We start from the raw sequence: 22,739 nt of genomic DNA on the forward strand, positions 1-22,739 counted from the left end.
TGGACAACGCATGTCACGGCATAAGACGCACCATGTATGTCATGACACGCCTTGTATATCATGACAGGATGGGCATATAAGTGACATGCCTTGTATGTCATGACATGACCTTCATTGTTGTGCATTGTCATTTTGTTGACACTGTTCAAGCGAGCTGCGTGATCACCTCTGTTAATTGCTGCAACGGTGTCAGTAATTCACCAGGAAACTTCTCAACAGGCAGGCTGCAGGATATGTAACATTTTCTTTATGCTCGTATAAAGTAAATATTTAACCCAATGTTTGCTTTCTGTCTGTGGCGAGCTCAGTGGGTGTTACAAACTGCCACAGGATTCCCTTCGGAATCCCAGGGAAAATCAAAGACTGCACTGCAGAATTCCTGCCAGAAGAGAAGGAAGGCAGGAAGAAACACACCCAGATCCCTGGCACGTGAATAGTTGTGCTTAGATGTGCCTCTAGAATTGAGTGCAGAATTGCTCAGCATGGCTGCTGAGGCATGGTAAGTTTGAGTGGGGAAGTATTTGCTTGGGTTGCATTGTACTGCCCTTAGTAATTCTGGGTTCTAGATAACTCCGATATTGAATCAACCGCAACCCATGAGAGGACAGAGCTATGCATTCCCAAATAAGAATAGGATCCTCTGCCTCATGGTTGCCTGTTAATGCTAAAGTGGGGAAATTGAGGTCAGTTGCAGAGTATCATCAGCCAATGGCATAACTAGCATCTCCTACCCTCTGAGTGTCCCTATTTTCCAGGGTCAGTCCTGGAATTACAGAGGCCATCCCAGCTTCCAATCTGATCTCAGAATGTCCCAATTTCCCCCACCAGTGCCACCGCCACCGAGCTCAGGGAGGAGGGTGACCCTGTTGCCTCTCCATGGCCGCTGCTGCTGGCCTCCTCCTTTGGGCAGCTGGTAGTGGCTGCTGGAGAACAGGTGAGGAGGAAGAGAGGCTGCCATTGACATGGCCCACCTCTGAGATGCAGGGAGAGGGCAGGGCCGCCTTGGGCGGGAAAAGGGGGGGGGAGAGGAGAGGAGCGCAAGGAGTTTTGAATATATATATTTTTAAATGCTTTGTGCATCTGCGTCTAATCTTGCCCCTTTCTAAAATTCATTTATTGGTGTGCATTGTTCTTTTCTTAAAATCTACCAAAGACTAAAATAAAATAAAATCAGGGGGTTTTTCAGGATGGTGGAGGGCACATGTGCTCCGTCCTGTTGGTTAAGTGGTGGTGGCCCTTCTTCTGATAGGAAATGCTCTGTGGGGAAGGGGGACGACGACAAAAAATGGGGGGGGGGTTGTCAAAGAGGGTCAGTTGCTGGAAGTATGTGTGTGAATAATGTCCCTACTTTCATCTGATGAGGAATGTTGGAGGGTATGCCAACTATTTCCCCCCTGCAAATGCTCTCCGGGAATTAGCCAGACTGGGGGAGAAATGGATGAGTTGGGGGCATTTGTTAGGATGAATGGACGGATGAGCTTAAACATTTACCTCCCACTGTCGATTGTAACAAGGGGAGCTGGAGGCAGGTTTGGGAGTCCCTGCTTTTCAAAGCAATGCTGTCTGCCCCTCCTGTCCGCTTCTTATTTACACTCTTCCGAATCTGTCTCCTGGTTTGTTGGGGACATCGGCAGCATCAAATTGTGTGGTTCATTGGGGAAAGTACTGTGTGCTTTTGGTGGTGGTTTGCTTGTCTGCTGGCGACACACAATTTCTTCCCTTGAAATCTCCTACCTTGTAACAGTGGAGCTGCATGGTCTTCCATAGGTTATTCTTCATACGTAGCTTCATTCATGACTAACCCATGTTGGGGAGTGTTTTTTTCTTCCTCCTTCGCCAGCCCTGCAATGCGGCTCATAATAATATCAAGTTGAAATGGCTCTGGTTGGTTTACAGAGCTTTGAAGAGGGTTCTGACTGGAGAAAAAGAAAAAAAAAGTACCAGGTTCCTCTAAACACTGTCAATAAGATTAGTGTTTCATTATCGTGACCTTTGCCTGTCTCTCAATGGCACTTTACAGATGTTTAACTTCAAGGAATGTTTTCTCCTGTTGGTAGAAGCAGGAAGAGAAAGACAATCAGGAATGGCTGTTTATAGCAGAAAAGGGAAACATGAAAATAGTCTGTTTCTCCATATATACATAAAAATGCAAAGCTGTCATTGTGCAGCCTCCCCCCCCCCCAGGATTTGTAGTGCTGCATCACAATCCCTGGATTTGCATGAAGTCAGGGCAGGGGAGCAAAGAGAAGGCAGGTTGCTCAACAGCAGTGAGGAGGGAGAGAAGCTGAGAGAAAAGCGATGGTTTTCAACAACAGCAGAGGTTTGAGTAAAGCAGGTATGGAGAGACACTGAGGGGGGAGTGGAAGTTTGAATACAGTGAGACGGGGGTTGGGAAAGGCCCTGTTATGTCAGCATTTTGGTGTTAGCTTCTGTGTTGTACCCATCTCTGCTATTTCTCCTTGTTAAATGAAAACAAAAACCCCTCAGTGTCCCTCAGTCCCTACATTAGTCAAACTCACACATGCAGATTGGAGACATCTGTGCATTACCTGTCTTTTGACAGCCAAGTAGCTTCATCTGCTAGTCTCATTTTTTCTATGTCGTCCACACACAATCTAGATCTATTGCCTATTTGTTGCCCCTGAAAATTGCTTGTTGGGCAATTTCTTTCCAAAAGCATAAGCTCGTTGTTCGTGGCAGATGTAGCTTAGCCGTCGTTGAGATTTCCTCCGGCTCCAGAGTTTATGAAACAACCTTAAGGGAAATGGACTCTTCATCTAGCTTTCAGATAGTTTTTTAAAATCTTCATTTGTGTTTCCTGAGCAGGCAATTGAAAAATGAAACCTGCACAAGTTCAGTGGACATGGAACTCTTCCTGCATTGTTCACTACTTCCATCGGTAAGATGAGTAATCTGACTGCCAACTCGCAATTGGCTGGTCAATCAATTTATTTATTGCATTAGCCCTATGGCCATAGCACATAGTAAAAGACCAGGCAGTAGCCTGACACGATTATACAACAGATACAGTTAAAACAATTGGAAGTAAAATCGTACTGGATAAAACAAATAAAATAAATAGCGCTAGCGGGCGTGACGACAGTGTCCATGTTGGGAATATACATAAGACTAAGGCTAAGGGAAGTTGGCCAAAAAGGTGGTCCTGAGTTTCAAGGCCTGTAATATGTAGATGGCCACTCCACGTGAAACCAAGGGGTTGGCGTCCACCAGTAGATATTTCATGCGGCCATCGTCCCTGGCGATAGTCGGTGGGATTAGAGGGAGAACCCTAGATCTTATTGAGGCATATAGTGGGCAGTAGAGGAAGAAGTGAATAAAGTCCTCTATCTTTCCATTGTTGCATGGGCAGAGTCGAAGATCCAGAGGGGTACTGGAAAATACACCCTGTAAGAATGCTGTGGGAATGGCATGAAATCGAGCCAGTGTGAAGGCCCTTCTCAGCGTAGGATCCAGCAGATCACTCAGATAGCAATTGGCTGGTAGTCTATCCCTTGACATTTCTACATTCATCCCCCCCCCTTCTTGTAGATTGCCATCATTGTGGTGCTGTCCTGTCTCGAAAAAAGAGCTAGGAGAAGCCGGCTAGATGAAAAATGGCCTCTTCTCAACAGGAGATGCGGCATGGTCACGTGAGTCTTCCTGAAAGGCACTTTGCTGTGGTAACCGTAAACCAGTCAAAATGAGACCATTGTCTCACAGCACCTTTGGCCACTGGTTCACAGCAAGAGGGTTTAGCTTGGAGAAAGAGGACTGCAGAAGACTTGGCAGAAGAAATGGTGTGTGTGTGTGTGTGTGTTTGTGTGTGTGTGTGTGTGTCCTGTATAATTGCTTTATTTCCCACTGGTTAATTCTTTTACCAACACTAGTTGTATTGTTAATAATAATAATAATAATAATAATAATAATAATAATAATAATAATAATAATAATAATATTTATACCCCACCCATCTACCTGGGTTTCCGAAGCCACTCTGGGCGGCTCCCAACAGAATATTAATAATAACGATAACAATAATAATAAAGCGATAAAACATCGAACATTAAAAACTGCCCTTAAACAGAGCTGCCTTCAGATGTCTTCTAAAAGTCAGATAGTTGTTTATTTCTTTGACATCTGATGGGAGGGCGTTCCACAGGGCGGGCGCCACTACTGAGAAGGCCCTATGCAAACCGTAACACTTACTTCCAGGTTTGAGGCGTTCGGGAGCCAAAACGTGCAAGTACCAAGGCGTTCGAGAACCAAGGCACGACTGTAAATGGAAATACATTGTAGCTGAAGTAAAGATAACCATGATAATAGTTGTTTGTTATTTGAACCATCCTGAAGAGGCCACCCACCTGCTAGTGGGTTGCTGCTCCTTTCCCATGGAGCTTGAATGTCTTTTTGTCCACAGACCCTTGGATTTTACGGGGGCATTCAGCAATCGGTGGTCCCTGGGCTTTGCCTTTGGAGCTACAGCCAACAAAGTCATGATTCTGTTTTCGGAAAACTATCTCCCACTGCCCAGCAAGTTCAGATGGGCGCAAGGTAAGAGGCCCCTGCTGAGAAATGCCAGCCTGGTGCATAAATCAGTTGGGGTCTTCATCAAGCTCCTGGTTGAGGAAGCTGTGTGTCCCCAAGCTGCTGCCCTTCAGATATGTTAGATGCAGCTTCCATCTGTGCTCCACCACCAAGCTATGAACCTCCCTAATATGAAACTCCTCCAGAGGGTGACAACACAAGGACAGGCCTTTTCTGCAGTGGCTCCGTGTTTGTGGAATGCTCTCCCCAAGGAGCTTTGGCTGGTGCCTTCATTATGCACCTTTCTCCTTCTTTGGCCATCACTCGTAGCCGAGTAAGGTTGTCTTCTATAAACATGGTCTTAACAGTGACTCCGTAAGTGACTGTGGAGGCCAATTCTGGATCCACACGTCCTTCCACAGTGGGGACATTGGTTTCCGAGTGGGAGTTGATCACGGTGGTGTGGATTTGCCAAGTGTGCCTTCCTCTTAGCACGCTTCTCCCTTTCGTACTGAGTTCAAGCGTCTTCAAAACACATGACACCTTTGATAAAGGCTGTTCTCCAATTGGAGTGCTCGCAGGCCAGTGTTTCCCAGTTGTCAGGGTTTATGTTGCGTTGTGCAAAAAGAAGGACAGCAAATATGTCAATCACATTCATAAGCTAGAACATAAGTTGATACACAGAACAAAGGCCTAACACAGATTCCCATGCACGCAAACTAACGAAAATGTAACAATCTCTGAGAATCAAGGTTTAGTTAACAATGCTTATTGCGCATGCGTATTAGATTAGGTAATGTACATGCGTACTAAACTAAAATGAGGTAATGAAATATGATTGGTTAAATTGAAATGCTTTGTCTGAAATGTTATAAATACCCCTGCCCAGACCTTTGGGCGGGGTTGCAGGTTTGCGAAAATGATTTGACTGTAACCCTTATTGCTTTGCAATAAAGAAAACAAAATGGACTCCGAGCTCCTTTGTCTCTGAGTTTTATTGGCGTAGCTCAGAAGAAGGGCCGTTTTGCCCAATGCAGCATTATGTTACCTTTAGGCAGCAGGCAAAAACGTTCCTCTTTAACCAGACCTTCAGCTGATTGACATCTAATGTCTTTTAAAAATGTATTGTGGAAGGGTGGGGGGATTATTAGGTTATTCTTGTTCTTATTTTTATTATGTATTTTGCGTTTTTAGATTGTGATTTTATGTTGTGAGTAGCCCAGAGACCTGCGAGTATAGGGCGGTATACATATTTAATAAATGATAAAAATTATAATCATTCGTTTATGCCCACTGCACTTTCCTAATATGAGGCTCGAATTATCTGTTTTCATCTTCTTACAGCCTTTGTTCTTCTCACTGGTGCCCTGGAAGTGGGCCTTTCATCCTATCCTTTCTTCGCTTGCCTGTCCACACATTTCTCGATCATGGGGGCCACACTTGGATTCCTCTACACAGGAAGTTGGTGAGCAACCTGAGATAACTGGCCAGATAGATAACAAATATATGATAAGAAAGTAAAAGGTTAAACGAATTAATAAAAGAATGTGCGTTGAATTTAAGGAAAAAGAAAATACAAATACAATGTGAAGAATTGGAAGTTGTCTTTTCTTATGATTGTAACTTTTCTATGATGAATTTTCTCCTGTTTCCTTTGTTTTGTTTTGTTTGTTTTTCTTTTCTTTTCTTTTCTATATATCCTAATTTGTCTTTTATCTTTTTCCTTTGTACAGTTATCTTTTTTCATTTTGATTCAAAGTATGTATATTTGTGTGTTTTTAAACTAATAAAGATTTTTTTTATTAAAAAAAAGAGAGAGAAGCATCATATAATGTTTTGCCTGCATCCAGGGGGTTAATGCATTGCCAGGGTTGCCAATGCAGTGCCCACAGGCACCTTTGTGTCTCCTGTGAAATGTCTCAGTTAATATCTCCTCTAAGAACCACAAAGCACAGTGTTGGGGGAGACTGACACATGCCATCGTATCTCTCCTTTTTATTTTTATTTTACAGGTTTGTCATCATAGCCATGAACATTGTGCAGTGCCCACATGGACAAGTGAGTGACGGGCTAGGCAATAATACTAAGATGTTTGACATCACAAATACTTATCAAGGACATTGTTTTTAGAAGTTTAGTCATATACTACAAATGAGGGCGCTTCCAGAGTACAGATTGTTACCTTCCCCCCCCCCCCGGTGGGATTCAGTTATATACTGGCAAATTCAGGTTGCACAATTATAGTGTGTTTTATCAGACAAACCAACGCCGCTGGTCACCTGGGAGGCTTAGTGTGGGCAGAATGCCAGGCATGGTGACACTCTTGTAGCTTCTCATTGGCTCTGTGAGCCGGTAGCCTAACACATTAAAGCATACTCAGTACTTTGTTGAACACTGTTGAAAACAGACCACCGTGGGCTGATGGGATAGCATTGTGGTTTTAAGGTCTGAGAGGGGAATATTTGGGGGCTCTGCTTGGGGCATACAACTGAATATTAGCAGCACCAACAGAAAACCCTTTTAATCCACATTTTTCTGCACAGATCATCGGGGAATATGAAAATATTATTTTTTACTGGCCCTCCTTGCTCTGCCAGGTTTTCCTGCTAGGCAGATTTGTCCATATGTTTGTGAAAGCGTCATGGGGCCGACTCCGGCTGCCTCCTCTAAGTGTGAGTATTTCAGCATCAAAGGGAACCCTTTTTATTCTTTACACTTATATAATGGACTCTGGAAGAAGACTAGCATAGCATTCTTAACTGTGCCAGCAGGCTTGTCTTACACATGTATAATAATAATAATAATAATAATAATAATAATAATAATGCATTAGGAGTGGATTTTTACTGAACTGTCCGCACACCATTCTCTTTGTTGTTCTGCGATGTTACCTCGATGTTACCTCAGTATTGCTGCTTTCACTGCTGCACTACAGTGAAAAACCAGCGGGACAAAAAGGTAACTTGGAACATATCTGATATAAAAGTTGGGATTTGATTAGATTCTAGGAGGGGACATCTTTGTTAGATATTATCCTTCCTTCCTCAGAGTGATCTCAGCAGAGCGCCATCCCTTTGCAGCTTAAGGGGGAGCTTGGATAGGCTAGTTTTAGCCTTTTAGTACAGTAGTACCTTGGTTTTTCAAACTTAATCCGTTCTGGAAGTCCGTTCCAAAACCAAAGCATTCCAAAACCAAGGCGTGCTTTCCCATTGAAAGTAATGCAAAACGGATTAATCCGTTCCAGACTTTAAAAAACAACCCCTAAAGCAGCAATTTAACATGAATTTTACTGTCTAACGAGACCATCAATCCATAAAATGAAAGCAATAAACAGTGTGCTGTAGCCACACAATCAACCAATCAGTAGCTGAACAGGGTTCCACACAAAAAACAAAAAAACAAAAAAGCTGCAAAAATGCAAAATAAATAGCAAAAGCAATTCTTTTTAAATGATATATGCTAATTTGGATTTTTGTATGTATTTGTGAGCGGGGTATTGTTTGGGGGCTTTCGTTGGGAGTGTATTATTTATTAGTGTGTCACGAGTGTTGATTATTTTAATTATTATTTATATTATTTATTATATTTATTTCATTTTGTTATTTTTATTATGCATTTTATCGTGTATTTTGTTTTGACTATTTCAATTATGTATTTTGTGTTTTGTATATTGTAACTTTGCACCGTCAACCATCCCCAGACCCTATATGCGTATAGGGCGGTGTACAAAGATGTGATTAGTCCCCTGACACTTTAGCGTGTTCTTAATTTCAAGGTGTGCTCTCCTTTGGACTCTTTCAGCTGAAAGATGTGCTCCCTGCAATAATGAAGCATCTGTTTCCTTCTCCCTGCAGGAGGAGGAGGCCACCTTCTTGGAAGCACATCAGACTCAATATGTCCAGCAGCTCATGAGGAAGCCTCCACTGATGTGAGGAGGGTCATTCTGTCTCAGGGGCATTTGCCTTTTTAGTCTAGAGAAATAACAGTGGAATCTGCATCGAGGGTTTTATAAGCTCCAGCTGCCCCTGCTAGGGACAGTCCCTATTTTCAGTCTTCCCCCTTGCCTTTCCTAGGCTAGCTGATGCCTTACCCACCATCCTTGGGCAGGAGAAAACAGCATCTGTTGACCGAAGTCTCTTCCTGGCAACCTGTTTATTGAGTGTTCATTCTGATTTGTTTGCATGGGGTTTATATGACTTTCTGTCAATCGATCATTATCCCACCCTTGTGGTGCCTCTCGCCATCACTTTCATATCTATATCTAAATTTCCACTATGCAATTGAATCCCACTTGCAGTTTGGAAGCGACCTGAGAGTTAACATAGTAAGGAGGCCCCATGAAATTAGAATGGTACCCAGAGATGCTGGATCACAGGGGTGAACATGCAACTGCTGAATTTTTTATTTTTATTTTCTTTTAGTCTTTATTTCACTCGGGTCAAAAAGACCCAGTTTGGCACACAACCCCCCATAGCTATGGCTCTGCTTTAGGTGCCCACATTTTGCGGTAGGGGTGCAGTTAGAAGGAGGGTAGACCACTTTCTGAGAGCAGTTTCCACACGCAGCCCACCTTCCCTTGTCACCTCAGTGTTCTTTACATGTTCTTTCCCACCAACAGGCAGCCTCAGAGATCCTGGATCCGGCAGAAGGTGTATGAATGGGACCCTTATTTTCAGTTCCCCAGCAGGATGATCACCATGGCTGTGCTTGCCCTTATCTGCCTCTACATGGTGAATAAAATATTCCCTATTTCTTTCTGGGTGGGTGGAGAGATGTTTTGGAGTAACAACATGGCTTAGAGATCCAGCTTCCTCTTCTCAGAGGAATGGCCCTTTGTTCATGGGGATATCAGTAGTAGTAGTAGTAGTAGTAGTAGTAGTAGTTGTTGTTATTATTATTATTATTATTATTATTATTATTATTATTATTATTATTATTATTACCCCGCCCATGTGGCTGGGTTTGCCCAGCCACTCTGGGTGGCTCCCAACAGAATATTAAAAACACAATAAAATGTTAAACATTAAAAACTTCCCTAAACAGGGCGGCCTTCAGATAGTTGTTTATTTCCTTGACATCTGATGGGAGGGCATTCCACAGGGCAGGTGCCACTACCGAGAAGGCCCTCTGCCTGGTTCCCTGTAACCTCACTGCTCGCAGTGAGGGAACCACCAGAAGGCCCTTGGAGCTGGACCTCAGTGCCTGGGCAGAACGATGGGGGTGGAGATGCTCCTTCAGGTATACTGGGCCGAGGCCACTTAGGGCTTTAAAGGTTGGCACCAACACTTTGAATTGTGCTCGGAAACATACTGGGAGCCAATGTAGGTCTTTCAGGACTGGTGTTATGTGTTCTCGGTGGCCACTCCCAGTCACCAGTCTAGCTGCCACATTCTTGATTAAGTGTAGTTTCTGGGTCACCTTCAAAGGCAGTCCCGCATAGAGCACATTGCAGTAGTCCAAGCAGGAGATAACCAGAGCATGCACCACTCTGGCAAGACTGTCCATGGGCAGGTAGGGTCTCAGCCTGCGTACCAGGTAGAGCTGGTTGACAGCTGCCCTGGACACAGAATTGACCTGTGCCTCCATGGACAGCTGTGAGTCCAGAATGACTCACATTAATGAGCATTGATTCTTCAATTGTTCATATTTGGGCTGTAGATCTTTAAAGGAGTTCACTAGTGAGGATTAGCAGCATGAAATATTGTCTGGGAATAAACTGCTGCAAGTTAACTGTTGCTTTTTATCCATTTCTCTCCTCCAGTTTGTTGTGAATGAGTTTTATGTCTACAAGCTGGTTTCACAAGTGCTGGAAGCTCTGAAGTCCACCTTTGATGTGGTTATTGTTTCCAGCAATACAACAGAAGTAGTTGCCCGGGTCGAGTATTTGAAAGAATTTATTGACGTCACAGAAGGTATGGGCACAGTCTGTGACTTATTTTGTATGTGTGTGTTGACCACAAAATGATGTTGGTGGTTGTGTTCCACCAGCTTTTCACATTTGCTGATGCTGACATCAGTATCTTAGGCAGCCCATGTCTGCTACAGTATTTGAATATGGATGTTACACAGACTATAATGTACCTTCAGTTTAAACTGGGCTCTCTACCACAGACAGCACGGGGGATGCTGATTAGGTACCTCACTGCATGAAAATTCTCAGAGTGATTAAATGCAAACAACCCATTTCAGTGGTGAAGTGGGAGTGGGGATCGGATCTGGAACTCAACACCTTCACATACAAATCAGGAGGGCCCAAACCATTCTGTGGGGTGACAGTTTTTCTGGGCAGTTATCAGATTCTGGATTACAATAGGCAAGTCAGGAGATCTCTCAGTCCTCTTTTTCCCAATTAGTTTTTTTTTTTTAAATCAAATATTTTCTTGTGTTACAAAACAAACAAACAAATAAACAGGGAAATATACATGCCATCTCCACTTTCAATTCACAGGGTCTTTTTCACAGTTGGTTTACATGTAGTGAGAGACACTTTTGTCATTGACATCTTGCAGTTGGGGAAAAATAGAAGAGTGAGAGAGGTGTTGTTCTTTCATTTTGTTGCATAGTGTTAGTGTAGGGGTTTGTGTCAGCACCATGTGAGTAGGTCCTGTGTGTGTGTGTGTGGGTATGGGACATGGGTGGCGCTGTGGGTTAAACCACAGAGCCTAGGGCTTGCTGATCGGAAGGTTGGCAGTTCAAATCCCCATGATGGGGTGAGCTCCCGTTGTTTGGTCCCAACTCCTGCCCACCTAACAGTTCGAAAGCACATCAAGTGCAAGTAGATAAATAGGTACCACTTTGGCGGGAAGGTAAACGGCATTTCTGTGTGCTGGGAAGGTAAACGGCATTTCCGTGTGCTGCTCTGGTTCGCCAGAAGTGGCTTAGTCATGCTGGCCACATGACTCGGAAGCTGTCTGCGGACAAACGCCGGCTCCCTTGGCCTATAGAGCGAGATGAGCGCCGCAACCCCAGAGTCGTCTGCGACTGGACCTAATGGTCAGGGGTACCTTTACCTTTAAAGTTATCCCAGTGAGCCAGTACATAGATACATTTATCAGTGAATTGTTACATTTGGTAATGTGCAGCAGAGGCCCTTTGAATAGACATAGGAAAAACTGTGATGAAGTGTTTTGTGGGGACATTTGCCGAAGTGATTGTGTTGATTTTGGTAGTCAGGGTGTGTGTGTGTATGATATCTGCTGGAGGGGCAACTCCCCCCACCCACCTTTACATAAATTCCTGCAACAAGATTAAAGATTTTACAGTGGTGCCCCACTAGACGAATGCCTCACTAGACGAAAAACTCGCTAGACGAACGGCATTCGCTAGCGGAAGGCTGCCCCGCAAGACGAAAAAGTCAATGGGGCTACCTCGCAAGATGATTTTTTTTTTTAGCGAAAACTAGTGGTTTGCATTGGTGCTTCACAAGACGAAAAAACCGCTCTACGAAGACACTCACAGAACGAATTATTTTCGTCTAGCGAGGCACCACTGTATTCTAAAACGGCAAACAAGGTATACGTACCAAGCAAGCACTTCAATCTGCCACTTGGAAGCCCTCAAGAAGCGGCAAAACGACTCCCCCATGTAGCCTCAGTTTGCACAGCCCTGTGGCTGATCTGTCTGCGCATGAGCTTCAAAGAAATTTATACTGCCCACTGTTTCGTGACTCAAGGAAAGAACTGATAGAACCCTTGTTGGGGAAATTGCCTGGCCGTTCAGAGGAAGATTACACCAGACACCTCCTAGCGGACAAAGATTTAGAGACCACTAGGATCGTTGCAAAAATTTGTTATATAGCGATGAGAGTAAGATGAATAATGACGTCAGCAAAGAACAGTGACTGAGACTCGAGCTTTACCTTCAGAAGGAATGTTAATAGGTGGTAAAGATCCATTAATTTATAATTTTAAAAATTTTAAGCTTAAATTTTAAGCCTAAAAGTAAGTACCAATTCTATGAATTGGATTATAATTTTGTTATATAATTCATCCTTCAATGCTACATCCGATTACGGATTGTCATTATCTGTTTTCTGGTCTTTCACCGTAATAAAGATATTTGATTTGATTTGAGCTTCAAAGAAACTCTGCCCAAACCACCCGATTTTATAGATAACCTGTGTATCTTGCCAGACTGGCTACGTGCAGATAATCCACCAGCCACCCCCTCCCAATGCCTCACTTTCTCAAAACAATGTCCAACATGAAAGAAGGAACCCAGCACTATCCTCCCAGACAGATTAAGGCAGCTGGGGGCTTCACCTCCTCCCAATGCTCTCAGAACATTAAAGACTGTTCTCACACCATCAGAAAACTTAACAAGAGAGAGGGAGGGGGAAGGAACAGAGGCAGAAAGGGCTCTGTGTCAGACCACTCTCAATACATTTTGTCTTCCGGACGCATTTCCCCCCCCCCCCTTTTTTAATAATAATTTATTGGATTTTCAAAAATTGACCAAATTCCAAATATGCACAATACACACAAAACCACACAATACACACAAAACACACAAAACGCACAATTGATTAAAAATCCTTCACTTCTTTAAGATCCTAAACTTGGGACTTCCTCGCGCCCTGTCTTATGCGTTCATTTCTAATCTTCTTTAGTAACTTTGTAACATTGTAAAATCTTATTTATTTCAAATAATCTTATTCTTGCAATTTTAATCCCCTTATCTCATATCCTACAATTTATTCTTATCAAATAAAATATCAGATTCCAAATCTTAACTTCTTATAACCTTTCTTCACTTAACTTAGTAAAGCTGTTGCCCTTGTTACTTCTGATTTCAACTTCCATACATATAAAAATCAATACCATTTAACAAAACCTAGGTATTTCTTCCATTCTCAAAATCCATTTTCCCCTCTGATGTCGGAGTACCGTGGTCAGCCTTCCTATTACATCTTTTAAATCCCCTTACATTTCCCATACATTGACTCATAAGTAAAAAGAGGGAGGGTGGAGAGAAATGGTTCTGAAGCTTGCAAGCGTGTTGGTACCTTCCATGCCTGCGAAAGCAGAACACTTTTTTTTTTATTAAAGATTTTCAAAGGTAGTACAATGTCTTTCTCAAGCTTTTCCATACAACATTTTTATAAGTCAGTGTTGGTGAGACATTAGAAGAGAAAGGGGGGGAGGGGGAAAGCAGAGCACTTTTGAGGTTGTGTTGACTGAAGACACGACCTCACAGAGAGGATGAGGTCACACAGGTGACAGTTCTTTCTCCCACAGGTGTTTGGTTTTTCACCACCTTCACTGCCTGCCTCACCAGTGTCAGCTACGTCTTCCACATCTTGGCCTGCTACAGGTATGGAGATGCTTCGTGCCTTGTATCTTATCCTACGAGGATTTCGGGACCCATGGGGAAGTGGAGGGAAAAAAAGAGCAGCTTGTCCAAGAGGATCTAGGCAGTCAATTTAAGTCCTGGCAAAGTCAAGTCTAGTCCAAATTGTATTTATATTTTGGGGTGCAGCTGACTCTGGCAGCATATAAATAAACTCGATTACACTATTTTCCTAGAAAGCACATGAAACGGCTGTGGGCTGGGCAGAAGCAATTCCTTCCGTTGGTGTTTGTCAGGCTGTCATCTTCTCAAAATGTGGTGAGTTCTCACTTCTCTTCCCCTTCAAGTCTACCCGCAGCAGTAACCTATTTTTGCAAATACCCAAATCTCTCCTACGTCACCCAGACGTTGTCTGGAAAGGTCTGCCCAGGATGCTCATTCCATCTTCAGCCCAATTCAAGATGCTAGTGTCTATACAGCCCTGAATAGTCTGGGTCCTAGTTATCTAAATGAGTACCTCCCCTTGTACTGTCCTCTCCTGCCCATGAATTGAGATCTGCTGGTGAGTCTCTTTCGGCTGTACCATTGCCTAGTGAAAGATGGATGGTCGGAATTCAGAACAGGGTCTTCTCAGTGGTGGCACCCTAATTGTAAAACACTCATTCTGTAGAGATTAGGCAGGTGCTTAGCTTTGGTATCAATGGCTTCAGCAAGGAAGATGGTCCATAGTAGAAGTCCCAGTGGACATTTATATTATCAGGCTATAGTATATTCTTATTTTCTATTATACATGTGGGAGTTTATTGTATATAAACGTCTCTCCATTTATTTATTTTTAACATTAACAGGCTGCAATAGCAAGATACTCCGGTTGGCAAATTGCATACATACTATGGGGTACGTGACTGTCTTTGTTGTGAAATGATGATTGCGGTTGCCCCTTTCTTCCCTTGTTAATTGTTCATTTGTGCTTTTCCCCCCTCTAGGGTACCTGATCATCCACATGGTTCAGTGCCTCTTTGGGGTGATGTTCATGTATGGTTTTGTTTTGCCCATCAAGCATGGTCATGGGATCGGAATGCTTAAAAGTCTGGGAACTGGGATGTAAGTGCCCTGCATTTTTGTACAGTCTACTAGGGTACTGACTGAGGAGGTTGTGAGCCAGGACATTGGGCAGACAGGCATTCACTGGGTGGTCTTGAGTGAGTGATCATCTCTCAGTTTTGCCTACCCCTTCCTACTTTCACAAAACATATATTTCATTCTCAGGTGTTCACTGTTCTTTATCAAAGGCATAGAATAAATAAATATAAGTGCCCTTTGCAAGCTGTGCTATGAACCTGATGACTCTGTCAAACATTTGGTTTTCAACCTTCTGATTCTCGCAATCCAGATGTAACGAATCGGATCTAAGTTAAGGGATTTTCAGAAACCCACGGTGTTTTAGGAGTTAATGGGCACCCCAGTTTGAGTGGCAGATATCCCTTGGGAGGCGGGACATTCCGCTCTTTAAAAGGAGGGAGCAGCCGTTAGTGAGAGAGGAGTGGTGACTGGAAGAAGGAGGGTGTGGGGCCAGGATAGTGGTGGGTAGGTTAGGTTAGGTTAGGATCGTTGAAGATGTGTATTTGATGCTGAAAGAAAGAGTTTACACTGTTATGAAACTAAGCTTATAAACCATTACTGAAACCGTTATGTTCTGAAAGAAATAAAGACTTCTTATTGTTGAGCTAAGAAAATATCGTCGTTCATTTGGTCCAGCGAGTTATGTATGCTCATGAGGAGGTGAACTCAGGGAAAGGACAAAACTGACCTGCAGGGTGATAGTTTGTGTCTTGGAGTTCCCTCAGGAGGGGCTAGCGGGCAGAAACCCTGGTATTGCCACAGAGTTGCTAAGAGGGCTTAGCTAACTGATATAGTGAGGGATCTAATGAAAGAGAGACCCCGAACTGTAGGCAAAGAAGAGTTTAACCCCTGAAGCCCAGAGCAGAGGATATAACCGGCCATGGCCGCTGGACAGGAAAACTCCCGTTACTAAGAGATTCCCCGATTATTAATAAAAGGGAAGTGACACAACAGACGGACCTCAGAGGGACAGGTGGGGTGGATTGAAATTTGACCCAGAACACCTGATCAGAAATTCACTTAGTAACAAGGGGAGAGTGTGAAGTGGAGGTTCGTGGAACCAGACATTTCCCATTTCCCCATCTGGCTGAGCTGCTTCTAGGTGGGTGACTCCTACTGCTACCCAAACACAGAGGTGTACCTAGGGGTTGGCAAAACTGGCTCCCTCTGAGGGCGCAGGCCCAAGAGGGGCTTAAATATCAGCTGCCAGACTAGGAAGTGTATGGTGCTTATGTGTGCGATGGTGTGCTGCTGCTGTCATGGCGAGATCAAGCATGGGAGACGCTTCCTATCCTTCTCACACCACGGCACAAAGTTGTTTTTTTTCAGGGGGTGGGCGGGCTCCAAGACAGCTCCTTGCTAGGGGTGCTTATTCAGCTCCTTGACAAGGGTGCAAGGGACCCTAGGTGTGCATCTGCCCAAAGATGGCAAGTTACAACAAGTGGAATTGCAATTGTCTTTCCCCCATATTGGGAATATTGCCTATTTCCTATGTGTACATGCTGGTATTTTCCAGCCACCCCAGTGGGTGTGGCATAGCAGATGTAGGAGAGGCCATTTGCAGCTCAGCACAGATTCCCCTTAATAACCTTTGTAGACCACAGCATTTCTTGACTTTGCTGGGTTTTTTAAACCAGTCTTTCAATTATTACTAGCAGGCTGTTGCTGGTGGTAGCTGGGAAAGAAATGTACTGATGCATACCTGACCTTGGCATTCAGCTCCTTATATTTGTGTTATAATCTCATAAAACTGTCACTTCTCTCTGCCTTTTCTGCCTCAGCCTCACACTTGCCGTTGTCATAGGGCTCATGCAACTGCAGATTGCAACAGCTACTGCCTTCTTTCTTCAGCCGAAGATTTTGCTGACTGACAAGGAAAAGCCTTTGGCTCTTGATAACAGGTCAGTGCAAGGAAGTTGGGTTGCCAACGGGGTTTGTTTTTTGACCAGGGTCTTAAAGTTTTATCCAACTTGCAAAACAGACACATCTACTGGTCCTGCCAATGAGTTTCTGTTGTTAAAGGCGTTGGAGCCGTGCTAGAAAAAAAGCTGGCATTTCTACTTCCCATTGTTCAAGTTCATGATAGATAAATCAGTTCCAGTCAAAGCTGTGCAAGGCAAGAAATGTTCACTGCCTCTATCTGATGGAGGAAAAGTGTAACCATAGTGTTTGCCGGGAGAACATACTAGTCAGGATTCTCGCAAGGACATTGTTGTCTGTCTTGAACAAGATCACAACAGCAACGGGAAAGTCCTGTGACCAACCAGAAATGTTAAGTCTGGTGCTGTTGTTGTTGTTCAGTCGTTTAGTCGTGTCCGACTCTTCGTGACCCCATGGACCAGAGCATGCCAGGCACCCCTATCCTCCACTGCCTCCCGCAGTTTGGCCAAACTCATGCCAGTCGCTTCGAGAACACTGTCCAACCATCTCATCCTCTGTCGTCCCCTTCTCCTTGTGCCCTCCGTCTTTCCTTCATGAATCACTGCCTTGTCGTGGCGAAGGGGCTTGAATAACTCAGGGAAGCTATGAGCTATGCCATGCAGGGCCACCCAAGATGGACAGGTCATTGCGGAGAGTTTAGACTAAATGTGATCCACCTGGAGAAGGAACTGGCAAGCCACTCCAGTATCCCTGCCAAGAAAACTCCATGGACAAAGACAACAGGCATATAAAAAGTCTGGTGCTACCTAGCGGTTAAACTTTGTAATAGGTAAAAAAGGTAAAGGACCCCTGGATGGTTAGGTCCACTCAAAAGCAACTACAGAGTGTGGTGCTCATCTCACTTTCAGGCCAAGGGAGCTGGCCTTTATCCACAGACAGCTTTCCAGGTCATGTGGCCAGCATGACTAAACCGCTTCTGGTGCAACGGAACACCGTGACAGAAACCAGAGCGCACGGAAATGCTGTTTACCTTCCCACCACAGCGGTACCTATTTATCTACTTGCACTGGCGTGCTTTCCAACTGCTAGGTTGGCAGGAACTGGGAGCTCACCCTGGCGCAGGGATTCAAACCGCCGACCAAGAGGCTCAGTGGTTTAGACCACAGCGCCACCTGTGTCCCTTATACTTTATAATAGTGCCATCCTCACAAGGGAGTTTGCACAAGAGAAGGTCTAGAAAACACATGGTGCCATAACTATGACGTAGTGAATTGGGAAGAACCGAAGGCGAGAAGCAAGGGGGTGTCCAATTTTGGCCTCGCACAGGGTGCTGCTGAAATTTGAAAGGCCAAAGTCTGCCCCTGTATCCAACTAACCTCCCCTCAGAGCAGACTAAAGGTAGAAGAAGAGTTTGGATTTGATATCCCGCTTTTCACTACCCGAAGGAGTCTCAAAGCGGCTTACATTCTCCTTTCCCTTCCTCCCCCACAACAAACACTCTGTGAGGTGAGTGGGGCTGAGAGACTTCAGAGAAGTGTGACTAGCCCAAGGTCACCCAGCAGCTGCATGTGGAGGAGTGGAGACACGAACCCGGTTCCCCAGATTACGAGTCTACCGCTCTTAACCACTACACCACACTGGCTCCCTTTCTCTGAGTATGACTAGACCCGGAGCCCATCCATACAATCCTGTGACTTGCTTTTGATTCCCACACGTACCTTTAGCTGGAAATCTGAAAGCCAGAAGCAGTTTGATTCATTTTACACTTGGTGCTGCCTCCTTGAATGCGTATGTTACTTTAACTCTCCTATGACGATTTGTCCTTATTTCCAGGAAAGCTTTCCACAATTTCAACTACTTCTTATTCTTCTACAACGTGGTGCTGGGCCTGGGGGCCTGCCTGTTCCGTCTGCTGTGCAGTGTCATCGTGGGAGCCTGGCTGATTGCTCGGATAGACAGGACAATCATGCCCAAAGGCTATGAAGCTGCTGATCTGGGTAAGGCCTGGACACTCTCTCTCTCTCTCTCTCTCTCTCTCTCTCTCTCTCTCTCTCTCTCTCTCGGGCCTTAAGGCTGGAAGGTTCTCAAACATCTCTGACTTTCAAAAAAGAAGCAAGCGAGCAAACTCAAAAGGGCAAGGGAAAGCCCACAATGAAGGCTGCATGATTTCATCAGCTTAATAGCTAAATTAATCAACTCAAACTTCAGTTGATTAACAAGCAATGACTAGGTTCAAGCAGTCAGGCATGCAGGTTAAGGGTACCTGTTGATGGACGGCACCAGTTTTCTGCAACTGTCTCTTGGGTCCTTTGGCTTGTTCACATGTTCTGCTGAGCATGGGTGTAAACTGTCGTTAGGTATTTGTGATAAAATAGACACCTTACACAAGACTTGAAGAATCTTCTTACCTGCCAGTTTGACAACAGTTGATGAACAAGTATTATTCATATATATATTAATGAATACAATGCATTTCTCTCCCTTGAGCCCAAGAGAAGGTTTAGCCCTTTTTGTTTTCAAAACTCGTTCATAGCGGTCCTGTCCTTCAGCCAGTAAAGCGAGATGAGCGCCGCAACCCCAGAGTTGTCCATGATTGGACTTAATGGTCAGGGGTACCTAATTTTTATTAAATTTTCTATTTTACAATTTAAAATATTCATTCAAACAACCTTAAAATGTCAGTGACTTCCCTTCTTCTCTTTCCGTGGTTCATTTTGCCAATCATGAATCCCTGCATATTTTACATAAACTATACCGTTCAGTATTCCATTATTACATCCATCAAAATTTGTTTACACTGTTGAATTTATCTTAATGCTGCCAACATTTTCAAGTGTACACAGTCCCCTCCATATATTCAATAAATATTTTCCAATCTTCTTTAAACGCGTGTTCTTGTTCTTATTTTATATGTGAGGTCTGCAAACTGCGCATATTCCATCATTTTATGTTGCCAATTTTCTTTAGTTGGGACCTCACTCCTTTTCCATTTTGGGGCTAACAGAACATGGGTCGCAGTAGTGGCATACATAAATAACCTTTTTTGACATGAACTGAATTTCTCCCTCACTATGATTCGACTGCAGGATTCAGGACATGGATTGGGATGCTCTTTATGGACCACTACCACACAAATCCCACCCTCGTCTGTTTTTGTCACCTCCTTGTGGTTCAAACAAGAGACAGACAACAGCAGAGAACCACCAACTATCATCATTTCACCAACGCAACAGTAACAGGTAGACTCTAGTCGGGCTGCTGCATATTTACACGTTACAGCAAATATTAGGAATATAGTTGCCATTTATCAACACCTGCTATTGTTTTAGGATGCCAGTAAGAAGTGTAAGCAAATTCTGACATTTACTAGCAAAATCTCAAAACCCCACAAGTGCCTTAGGATCAAATTTCACCATCTTTCCTACTCTTCTGGCAGATAAGGGCACTGCGAGAGCCAGTGTGGTGTAATGGTTAAGAGCGGTAGACTCGTAATCTGGGGAACCGGGTTCGTGTCTCCGCTCCTCCACATGCAGCTGCTGGGTGACCTTGGGCTAGTCACACTTCTCTGAAGTCTCTCAGCCCCACTCACCTCACAGAGTGTTTGTTGTGGGTGAGGAAGGGAAAGGAGAATGTTAGCCGCTTTGAGACTCCTTCGGGTAGTGATAAAGCGGGATATCAAATCCAAACTCTTTTTCTGGGGTGATATGGCCCATCTATGAAATATTCAGGTTAGGAAATATTGCATTCTCACTAGTGTGTAGACGGCAGTGCGCGTGTTTTTGTGTGTGTGTGTGTGTGTGTGTGTGTGTGTGTGTGGAGATGCTTGGCTCATCCCACAGGTGAAGCCAGTATACTGGGTGTTTTTTGAAGTGGCAACCACGTTATAATGAAGCCTGTTCCACCTGGTGTCTGTGCCTTGAAGGAGAAGGGATTTGGGCCATGTGGTCAAGGAGTGTATTCGAAATTAGGCACTGATCTGATGCCTTGTTTCCTTTTAGATTTCAGGGTTTCCAACAAAGCCAGGACCAGATGGCTGTTGTCATACACTCTTCTAAATAACCCCAGCCTCTCAGCACTCAGGAAACCAAAATGAGGGTCCTCTCCTACAAACGTGTTGCTAATTCCCCCCACTACAGATGCAACGGGACTGAAATGAACCTCACTGAGACTGCATTGCCATATTCCTCATATGCAACTTCCTAATACTGTATCAGAGCATTGGCCCATCAAGCTGAGTCTATGTACTAAGATTGGCTGCCGGTCTACTCCAGTTCTGCCACCTGAGACCCTCTTAACTGAAGAGACTCCAGCGATTGAATCTGGGACCTTCTGCTTGCCAAGGAAAAACTCTGCTATTGAGCTCTAACCATTCATCCCCTGAACTTGAGCTTGCTATTTGAAATGGTCTGGAGAACTGCTAGCCCAGATGTCTTTATGCCCGTATGATGTGGAAGATATCTGAATACTACCTCATTTGCTGGCTTTCATCATGCTTCCGGCATTTTTTCATTGTTATTTCTCCAGTGAAACCCACCTCCGGGTGATTTTTTTGGCATAGATGAATCTAACTGCTGGAATTGTAGACAAAAGGCCTCTGATATGTCCATCCTTCCCCAGTAGAAAATGTACTACAGCTGCATCTTCAAAATTCACATGACAGCACTGTGGTCAAACTGGTGATGTCACAGCACACACCAGTGAGGTCATAGTTACTGTACCCAGACATCAGAAAGGCCACAGCTCAGTAAGCCTGATGCCCATATATGTTTGGAAATCATCCAGTTTTAATTTTTTACTGCTGGTAAAAGTTTGTAATTCAAAATGAGTATTCAGAAATATTGACAATTTGAACATTGCAAAAACTAAAATTGTTGTTGTTGTTCAGTCGTTCAGTCGTGTCCGACTCTTCGTAACCCCATGGACCAGAGCACGCCAGGCATGCCTATCCTTCACTGCCTCTCGCAATTTGGCCAAACTCATGTTAGTAGCTTCGAGAACGCTGTCCAACCATCTCATCCTCTGTCATCCCCTTCTCCTTGTGCCCTCCATCTTTCCCAACATCAGGGTCTTTTCCAGGGAGTCTTCTCTTCTCATGAGGTGGCCAAAGTACTGGAGCCTCAACTTCAGGATCAGTCCTTCTAGTGAGCACTCAGGGCTGATTTCTTTAAGAATTCTTAAAAAACTAAAATACTTTCGCGCAAATAAATACTGCTTGTTTAAATGTGACGAAAACAAGGAAGATGTGATTTCATGAGCAGTAGTTGTTCTAGTACGGGGTATATTTTTGCCGGTGCTCCTCGGCAGGAACCGCAAACACTCAGCTTTATTTTTATTACTTTTTATTTACAATTTACAATTTTATTTAGCTTTCCTAGAAAGGGCTTCACATGCCAGCTGCACCATTTCCTTCATTCGGCGCGGGAATTTTATTTTCAGTATAAACAGGACTCCATTTTTGAACCTGCACACACACCACTTTAAATTTTTCTCCCAGGTGTGGAGGTGAGGAAAAAGGATAACTGGGACATTACAGGATCGAATCAGAAACTGGGATGGCTTCTGTAATTCTGTGACTATCCTTGGAAAATTGGACGCTTGGAGGTTATGGGACTGAGCTATAAGAAGAAGAAGAAGAGTTTGGATTTGATATCCCGCTTTTCACTACCTGAAGGAGTCTCAAAGCGGCTAACATTCTCCTTTCCCTTCCTCCCCCACAACAAACACTCTGTGAGGTGAGTGGGGCTGAGAGACTTCAGAGAAGTGTGACTAGCCCAAGGTCACCCAGCAGCTGCATGTGGAGGGGAGGAGACGAGAACCTGGTTCACCAGATTACGAGTCTACCGCTCTTAACCACTACACCACAATGGCTCTCTATAAGTTATATGGAGTTCTGTATAACTTCCCATCTCCCTTTAAGAGTGTGT

At 44.1% G+C, this 22,739-nt stretch overlaps 1 protein-coding gene across 1 annotated transcript; it reads left to right on the forward strand.

Moving 5' to 3' along the window:
• The first annotated feature begins 340 nt into the window (after positions 1-340).
• LOC117060885 (stimulated by retinoic acid gene 6 protein-like) lies at positions 341-21,674 on the forward strand. Its single transcript, XM_033173474.1, has 18 exons — positions 341-499; positions 2,827-2,899; positions 3,550-3,650; positions 4,418-4,551; positions 5,869-5,989; positions 6,537-6,582; positions 7,068-7,196; positions 8,379-8,452; positions 9,143-9,254; positions 10,286-10,436; positions 13,761-13,836; positions 14,049-14,130; positions 14,661-14,709; positions 14,799-14,916; positions 16,716-16,835; positions 18,649-18,812; positions 19,902-20,054; positions 20,814-21,674. Exons 1-18 carry the CDS (start codon positions 483-485, stop codon positions 20,906-20,908), a joined length of 1,815 nt encoding a protein of 604 aa, XP_033029365.1. The 5' UTR covers positions 341-482; the 3' UTR covers positions 20,909-21,674.
• Positions 21,675-22,739: the final 1,065 nt, after the last annotated feature.

Source organism: Lacerta agilis, chromosome 16, assembly GCF_009819535.1.
Source record: "Lacerta agilis isolate rLacAgi1 chromosome 16, rLacAgi1.pri, whole genome shotgun sequence".
In the NCBI taxonomy this organism is placed as follows: domain Eukaryota; kingdom Metazoa; phylum Chordata; class Lepidosauria; order Squamata; family Lacertidae; genus Lacerta; species Lacerta agilis.

Coding starts and splice junctions, on each gene's coding strand:
- LOC117060885 (XM_033173474.1), top strand. Junction 2,900..3,549: donor ATTGTTCACTACTTCCATCG/GTAAGATGAGTA, acceptor CCCTTCTTGTAG/ATTGCCATCATTGTGGTGCT. Junction 18,813..19,901: donor CTATGAAGCTGCTGATCTGG/GTAAGGCCTGGA, acceptor ATTCGACTGCAG/GATTCAGGACATGGATTGGG.